Source organism: Helobdella robusta, assembly GCF_000326865.2.
Source record: "Helobdella robusta unplaced genomic scaffold HELROscaffold_1, whole genome shotgun sequence".
Lineage (NCBI taxonomy): Eukaryota > Metazoa > Annelida > Clitellata > Rhynchobdellida > Glossiphoniidae > Helobdella > Helobdella robusta.
In genome coordinates this window covers 3,612,855-3,621,001 of record NW_008703570.1, presented here as the reverse complement: position 1 = coordinate 3,621,001, position 8,147 = coordinate 3,612,855, and the positions used below count along the sequence as shown (strand labels likewise).

The 8,147-nt window shown below is 33.6% G+C and overlaps 2 protein-coding genes across 2 annotated transcripts in view; one reads left to right on the top strand and one right to left on the bottom strand.

The window, feature by feature from the left end:
* HELRODRAFT_105256 (hypothetical protein) overlaps positions 1-5,016 on the top strand; it is a gene marked incomplete at its 5' end in the record, with an annotated part of 19,834 nt that extends 14,818 nt beyond the window's left edge. The window contains 7 exons of the mRNA XM_009010721.1: positions 761-839; positions 1,043-1,220; positions 1,405-1,501; positions 2,363-2,479; positions 2,689-2,783; positions 2,903-3,038; positions 3,997-5,016. Of these exons, the coding sequence (XP_009008969.1) occupies positions 761-839; positions 1,043-1,220; positions 1,405-1,501; positions 2,363-2,479; positions 2,689-2,783; positions 2,903-3,038; positions 3,997-4,077 (783 nt within the window). The 3' untranslated portion in view covers positions 4,078-5,016. The remainder of the gene's footprint in view (positions 1-760; positions 840-1,042; positions 1,221-1,404; positions 1,502-2,362; positions 2,480-2,688; positions 2,784-2,902; positions 3,039-3,996) is intronic.
* Positions 5,017-7,298: 2,282 nt separating this feature from the next.
* On the bottom strand, positions 7,299-8,147 carry HELRODRAFT_158724 (hypothetical protein; the record flags this gene model as incomplete). The annotated part of the gene is made up of 4 exons (XM_009010720.1): positions 7,299-7,456; positions 7,562-7,766; positions 7,899-7,998; positions 8,104-8,147. 4 exons carry the CDS (start codon positions 8,145-8,147, stop codon positions 7,299-7,301), a joined length of 507 nt encoding a protein of 168 aa, XP_009008968.1.

Genomic DNA, 8,147 nt, shown 5'->3' with positions numbered 1-8,147 from the left:
TAACAAAACACTTCACACGTATATTTAAAATGTGAACAAAAACACTTTAACACATATATTTATAAGGATTGTTATATATATATATATATATATATATATATATATATATATAAAATAACTACTATATATAGCGTGCATGTGTATATAGATCATGTAGAGTCTATGATATAGATATATAGATGTCAGAGTGATGTGAGTTAACCACCTTTTAATGACTCAATTAGCCAATGGTTATCTTAACATCCCGCTATCCATGACTAAACAACAACAAATATTGATAAGAGAGATAAACAAGAATGTCAATGTGAAAATGTGTGTGTGTGTTTTCATCACAGTTTTCAATTTTTAAATGTTGACATTATCTTATTTTTGCTTAAAATTTTTCTGGTACTTACAGGAAAAATTTATTACTTATAAGTACAAGTACTGAAAAATGTACTTAAGTATAAGTATTTAAGTGCAGGTTTTCGTATGTACTTAAGTATAAGTATCTAAGTACTGCATTTGTACTTAAGTACGTGCTTAAAGTACAAATGTACTTAAGTACTCGTCATCACTGCTATTTATGAACGGTGGCCTGCGACACAAGAATTTTGTTTTCTTTTAGCTTTGGTCTCCTAATCATTACCTAATTATTATTAATTTGGATTGATAGAATAAAATTTGATTTGATATCAACGGCTCCAGTTGAATTGCATGCTTTTGTGAGCGAGCAATGCTGGTTGTTGGTAATTTTTATCTTTCTAAATTTATTCGATAGGATAAAGATGGACCCATACCATGGTGTTCGAAGAGTAATTTATCATTTGTTGCTGAACAAGTATCTCATCATCCACCAAGTATGTCGAACATTTTATTGTAGCAACATTTTGATCATCTGTTGTTGCAACATCTCGACCATTTGTTATTGCAACATCTGTTCGTTTGTTGTTGCAACATTTTGATCATTTGCTGTTGCAACATCTTCATTAGTTGTTGGAATATCTCAAACTTGATACATGCAACATTTTGACTTTCAACGAATTTAATCGTATTTTTTCAGTTTCAGCTTTCTATGCTGAATGTTACAACAAGAGAATATCGATTAATGGCTACATTTGGACGAAGTCGAAATTTCTCGGCCTGTCGGTTGGCGTGCACATGATCGGCCAGGCTGTCATTTCGCTGCTCGATCACGATGAAGATTACGTCGTCACCTTCCCGAACGGATATGGCAGGTCGTTGGCATGGTCACTTATTCAGTGCAGTTTGTTTGCAGGACAGTTTCTTCGGCACTTTTTTTCATTTACTTTTAAAATTGATATTAATGCAACAACAATAACATTTGATTAAATTTGACACAACAACTTTTGGTGGATGTATTGCAGCACCAGTAATAATTTATTAATGAATTGTTTCAATCAGATCCATATTGACTGTTCCATGGATGGAGCTCGGTGGAAAGGTTTCCATCACCTGCTCCAAAACAGGCTACTCTGCTCAAATTGAATTTTTAACCAAGGTTCGTCATTTTATTCTTTCAATTCAAATTCGTATTCAATAAATTTCAATCTTTGTAATTAGTCCTTGCTTTTTTATTTTACGTTTTTTGCTGTTTTTATGCAGGCAAGTGATTTATGTAAGAATTGTATTAATGCAAGTGTTAATATTTATAAGTTGTTTTGAATGTCATCTGAGTTGTATACAGCGTGTCGGAGTAAGATGAAAAATATCAGACTCTGACCCTCAAAACTATCCGACTCCGGTAAAAATTTCCGACTCCAGGTTCCAAATTCCAGAAAAATTTTTCAACTTTTGTATCATAATTTCACCTTATTATTACTACTAAATGAAAAATACTTAAAAACACTTGAAATCAATCAATCAAATTGTTTTTCATGGTAAAATTATTTTATTGTTATGTTGTAAAAATTTCCAACTTTCACTTTATAACTTCGCCACCTTATTATCGCTACTGAATAAAATATACTTAAAACAAACGTTTAAAATCAGTCAATGTAAATGTTTTTCTTAGTAAAATTACTTCATTTTCATGTCTTACAACATACTGAACAAATTTATTTGATTTCATTCACATTATTAGCATTTATTTTCAGTATTAAAGATGATTGGTTATCGCTACATACATTTATCTTCTGAAAAACAAAACCTTAAAAAAAAAATTTTCAGAAAAAAATTTTCTTAAAATTAAATAACAGTTTCCGGACTCGTAGTCGGTTAAAAAATTCGACTCCGGCTCCACAAAAAGTTCCGACTGCGACCGACTGCAACACTCTGGTTGTATGATATTTGTGATTCTCAACATTTGTAGCTATGGAAACGAATGTTTGTAGCGTGAATATTATAAACAATTTCCCCGCAGCCATTCTACGGCGGCAAGAAGGACCAGGTGGTGGCCGAAATGTTTGGTCCTAACGACAAGAAAGCTTTTGCCAGCGTGAGGGGGGAGTGGAATGGAGTGATGTTCCTCAAGCAAGGAGTTCGTTTGCTTTTTTTAAATTTATTACCTTGGGACTCTGGTGAGACCTTCGTTCGTTCATTGTTTCAATATTTGAATCAGAATCATTCCTGTTGCAACTTAATAATTTTCAACCTGGCCCTCGTGACTTCAGTCCCGATTATGTCTAATGCATTTATAAAGATCCTCTCAGATGGTCTTTATTTATAAAATTCGTACAAACATTTCAGAATGTAAGCGAAGTCTTTCTGGACACCAAGAACATGCCCATCATTAAGAAACAAGTGAAGCCAGTGGACCAGCAGGAAGATTTTGAATCTAGGAGGTCAACACTTTTAATGATTAATTTTCAAAATTATTTTATTATTATTATTATTTGTGGTGTGTGATTTGTGGTACGTGAAAGTTGTTTTAAAAAAGCTTGAAAACGTAAAATGAATGCAGACTCTGGAGAAACGTGACAGTGAACTTGAAGTCTCGAAACATTGAGAAAGCCACTGATTACAAGTGCCAACTGGAGCAACATCAGAGAGATGAAGCCAAGAGAAGGAAGGACAACTGCATTCATTATGAAACCAAGGTCTGTTCTCCAGCTGCTCTTGTTTTTGTCCTCTTCTTACTGCTTTTCATTGTTCAGATCTGTTCAAAACTCATGAATAAAATTCGTTAGCATTACTTGTTAAAATGTTTTGAATAATAGTTTGAATATAACTGTTTGTTCGAAGAAGACAGGATCTGATCAGTTATATTTAAATAGAATCGAAACTTGCTCGTGTCCAACTTGATATGTCCATAGGTTCTTCAACTATTCAATTTACTGGTCTTTTTTTGGTTTTTATTTTACGGGCAAAACAATTGGCGAGAATCTTTTGGCTTTCATTATGATCATATTCGACTCCGACTGTGAAACCCGCAGGAAACTGACATGGATTCCTATCTTGTTGCTATTGTTATAATCTTATATTTAGTTTATAGTGCGTATTCTATGCCTTCTTAGAAGGTTGGATACAAAAATATCTTTTTAATCAAAGCAACAGTGAGTTGTTGGACCTACATGCAAGAGAGCAGTGTTTGTCGTCTGTTGCCTTGCGGCGAGTTGTGTTTGGCTTACAAGTTGCGTTGCTGAATTTCATGTAATTTTTGTATAATATAAAATGCGCGTTTTATTGTCGATAATTCATACGCAACAGTCATCATATACTGTTTGAAATTTTTCCGTAGCTTACGCTCGGTATGACCTTATCTCCAAGTTGCATGGGCGTATTGCTTCTATAACTGTTGTTTCATATAGCAATAAATAACATTGATCCATTTTTTCATTTTTTTCATTCAATCCAATAATCCTTGCCTTAGCTGTGTTTATCAGAATTTGATTTGTTCTAAAAAAACATGATCTATTTTTCAGACTAAAGAAATCTGGTACCTTGCAACAAATTTAGACATTATTTGTAATGTAGCAATTAATTCATTGTTTATCATTTTAAATAACCAATCAAGTTGTATTTCGTAACTTGAATTAACCAATCACGACCAAACAGTTATTTCATGAGGTGGGAGCTCACTGGGTCTTCGACAAGCCACTGGTCAATCGAATCAAATCCCCAACTGGCCACAACTAATCTTTCGGGCGTAACCAACATTCACATTTCACCTTAAACGTTAATTGCTTGTAATTCTGAATATTTTGTTTTCACTTTAACTTATTTTTGCTTTGTTTGGCTATTTGGTTTTCAAATATCTCATTTTATGTGTTTCGTTTTTTTAAATGTTATCAATTTCATGAAAACAATCGTTTCAATCTAAATTTTTTCTTTAGGTAATATAATTATTATAGTATGAAAAATTATATTTACAGTGTAAAGTTAATAAGATGAGCTCCTCTAACAATAAAATTTGTCCATTCCGTTATCCTAATATATGGTCGTGTGATGTGAATTCGTTTTGAAGTGACGTCAAATATTTTCCAGTTGGCTATTCCACTTCTCCGCACTTTTGTTTCTTTAGTTAATGTTATATGTATAAGTACTACTTAATTGTAAACTAATAGTTACTGTTTATATTTTTGTTCAGTAATGCCACGGTCCAACCATGTTCATCAATGGGTTTCTTTTTTTAAATAGTCATAAATTGAATTTTACACTTCACACAAACACCCCACAATAACACCAACATTCATCAGCTTTTTAATAATGTTTCTCTCTTACTCTTTTCATCTTTGAATGTTAATGAAAGTTTGATTAATTTGCGCAAATAATATTGTAACCCATAAAAATATTAACATTTTCAGATGGTTGAAGACTTAATTGAATTATTCTTTGATATAAATAAAAACTCCTTATATGCAATTATTCAAGAAATATTTTATTCCTTAGGTTTGGTTTAAACTCTTTTCAAACATGCCATATTTTTAACTTAAACTAGCAACATAGATGTTTCAAACATTAAGTTTGGTGTTTTTGTTTTTTTTCGCAATAAATTTATTTAAAGTTTTTTTTCATCATAAACCAAAAATATTGTAATGTTATGTAAGGCATTAGTATCCTCTTTCTCAAATATTTATTTTAAAAATTCATACAAATTATATATATATGTGTGTGTGTGTGTGTGTGTGTGTGTGTGTGTGTGTGGTGTGTGTGTGTGTGTGTGTGTGTGTGTGTGTGTGTGTGTGGTGTGAACTATTATTAAAATTTAGTGGAATTGATATCTATTGTAAATGTGAGCGTCATGTGAGATATATTCAGGTAATGCAAAATCTGGCTTGGCAGGTTTGTGAAGACTTTACGTTCAGGATGTCATGCTGCTTGCAACATTCTATCACATTGTTAGACTACACAAATTTCCAACTCTCTCCGAAATAATCAGCTACACAACTACAAACGGTTATATTTTTTACAAACAGCCACAATATTTAATACCTTTTAAAATTAACTTGAAATAAGCGATGTCAACATTCGTAGTGTTTCTCATACTTTGAATTGTACACAAACGCGGTACATACAACTACGCATACGATCATAATGAATCGCTATTTTAATTTTAAAATCACAAACAAGATATTTATTTCATTTTCATAAGATTCGAAAATCGCAATTGATACAAACTTCAAAATAATTATACTTTAAATTACTTTATGATAACTTTCATTTGAACAAATAAATAAGCACATTTAAGTAAGTATTGACAATAAACACAACAACAACAACACACGTTTAGGCGACATTTTCCCCGAGATCAGGGGTTGCCGTTTAGCTACCTGTGATGAAACCGAAATACCCCTCGACGCCATTCACATCTGTCACTCGTCTCAGTATCACGCAACCCCGCTTTCACTATGTCCTTCTCCACCTGCTCTCTCCATCCAAATCGCGGACGACCCTTTCCTATCACTCCTTCAACCTCGAACTCCAACGCTCGCCTAATCCCGACCCTTTCATCCCTTCTCAACACATGTCCATACCACCGCAATCTCGATCTTCTTATCAATGTCACAATGTCCTCATTCATTCCCATCATCGACATCAGCTCTATACTACTCCTCCTATCCTTCACTTTAACTCCACACATCATCCTCACCATAGCTCTTTCAGCCCTCTGCAGTACACTTTCCTCCTCCCTCCTCAACACCCAAGTTTCACCATCATATACCATTGCTGCTCTCACACACGCTTTATATACACTCCCTTTCATCTTCACTGACCATTTCTTTCCACACAATACCCACCTAGTTCCCTAAATTTCATCCATCCTACACGAACTCTAGCCGTAACAGCGCTCGAACATTCTCCATCTGCGTTCAGCTTAACCCCTAAATAAACAAAGCTTTCCACTCTTTCAATACCACCACTCAACCCCGTCCTTGCGTCCATCCTATTAATCACACCATGAACCCATTTCTTACATTTGAACGTGCCAGACACCTTTTTTAGTGCCCCCCTCACACCACTACATCTCTTATGCACCCACTTCTGACATCCTATACACAATACCGAGTTAGCCTTAACTCTCCTGTCACATACCCCACAGGGGTCTATTTTACTTATCACTCGCTCCTCACCTTCCCCACTCACCATTACCTTCGTCTTACCAATATTAACTTTTAACCCTTTCTTTTCGATAACACTTTTCCATCTGTCAATTCTTCCATGCTATCAACCATCAAGACTAAATCATCTGCATACAAAATCTCAAATAACAACCCCTCCATTATGTTTCCACACACAACATCCATCACAATTGCAAACAAAAACGGTGATAACACTGATCCTTGATGCACTCCTACCTTACTCTTACCGTCCGACATCCCCCTTCCGACCCTCACTTTTGTCTTCGCCCCTTCATACAGCTATTAAGCATAAGTATTGACAATAAAGTAAACAAATAAAATATATGTACATGTAAACCGAAATATTTGTATAAGCTGTTAAGGTAAATGCTGCAGTTAACCATCAATATCTTCATCATAACGTTAATAGATCAAGATCAATTAAATAGAAAATAAAGCGTAAAAAGTATAAATATAGACAGATCTTGAAACAACAGATCAAAAAATGTATATTGTATAATATTTCCATTAAATCATGGTCTCGGGTGTCAAGTCCTCCAAACTGTTCAAATCGTTTTGATTATTTTTCACAATTTTTTGAGGGTTTGAAGACTGTATTGCCTGACTTAAATTATAATTTTCCCGTGGTTCTTCAATAAATTCACTTTTATTCTGGACATTCGTTTTATCAGATTTTTTTGATTTAAAAGTGACACCTTTTTTCTTTTTTGCGTCGTATCTGAAACATTGAAACAGACAAAATGTTAAAACATAAAAAGATAAAATTTAATGATAGGTTTACTCCATTGAAGATAGGTTTGATCCTGAATATCCGCTGGTTTCACTTTTTCCTTCGCTCAACTGTTCTGTTGCTGCCGAGACGGAATTTTCACTCGTCGATTCGTTGGTGATTGCTAGTTGTGTTACATCAGATAAATCTTCATGATTATATAATCCTGCCATGAATATTTCAACTTAATGTCATTTCAGTGAATTCATTAAAGTTAAAACAAAAAATATTAATAAAATCAAACTTTGCGAATGGTTTAATTAACAATTACCAGCGTCACTCGGGCCATTTACAAACTTTTTCTTATGATTTTTTAGCTTGTTTTTCTTTTCCATTCTTCTTTTATGCATCATATAAATGCAGTCTCTTCCATATAAAAGTCCAAGAACAATGCAGTATACAACCGTAACTGCTAAAGTGATACCTAATCCAGCCAACACTTGTTTGTAATCACCAGTTAAATCCTCTGAGAGTTGCTAAAAGTTTAATTATTTCAGTTATATAAAACGTGAGAATTAAGTGACAAAAAAGTAAAATATAACTATTTTCAACTTGCAAAAATTATTTGTAAAACATGTGCACTCAACTGTTTAAAGAAAAAATATTACCATTGTTTTTAGAATGTTCGAACCAATATTAATGTAGGGAATGTGAGAGCGCCAGACGTCATTTACTCTGACCACTGAATCATTTTTGCAGATATAAATGCTTAAAATTACAATTGTTATTGAATACACACACGTACAATATCTCTGCATTGTATAAATTCCAACACTTTTGATTTTGTCTCTCTAATTCACATGACCCGAATACCTTGGCCTCTTCATTAGAATATTCTGGCTTTGCTCGATCGTCAT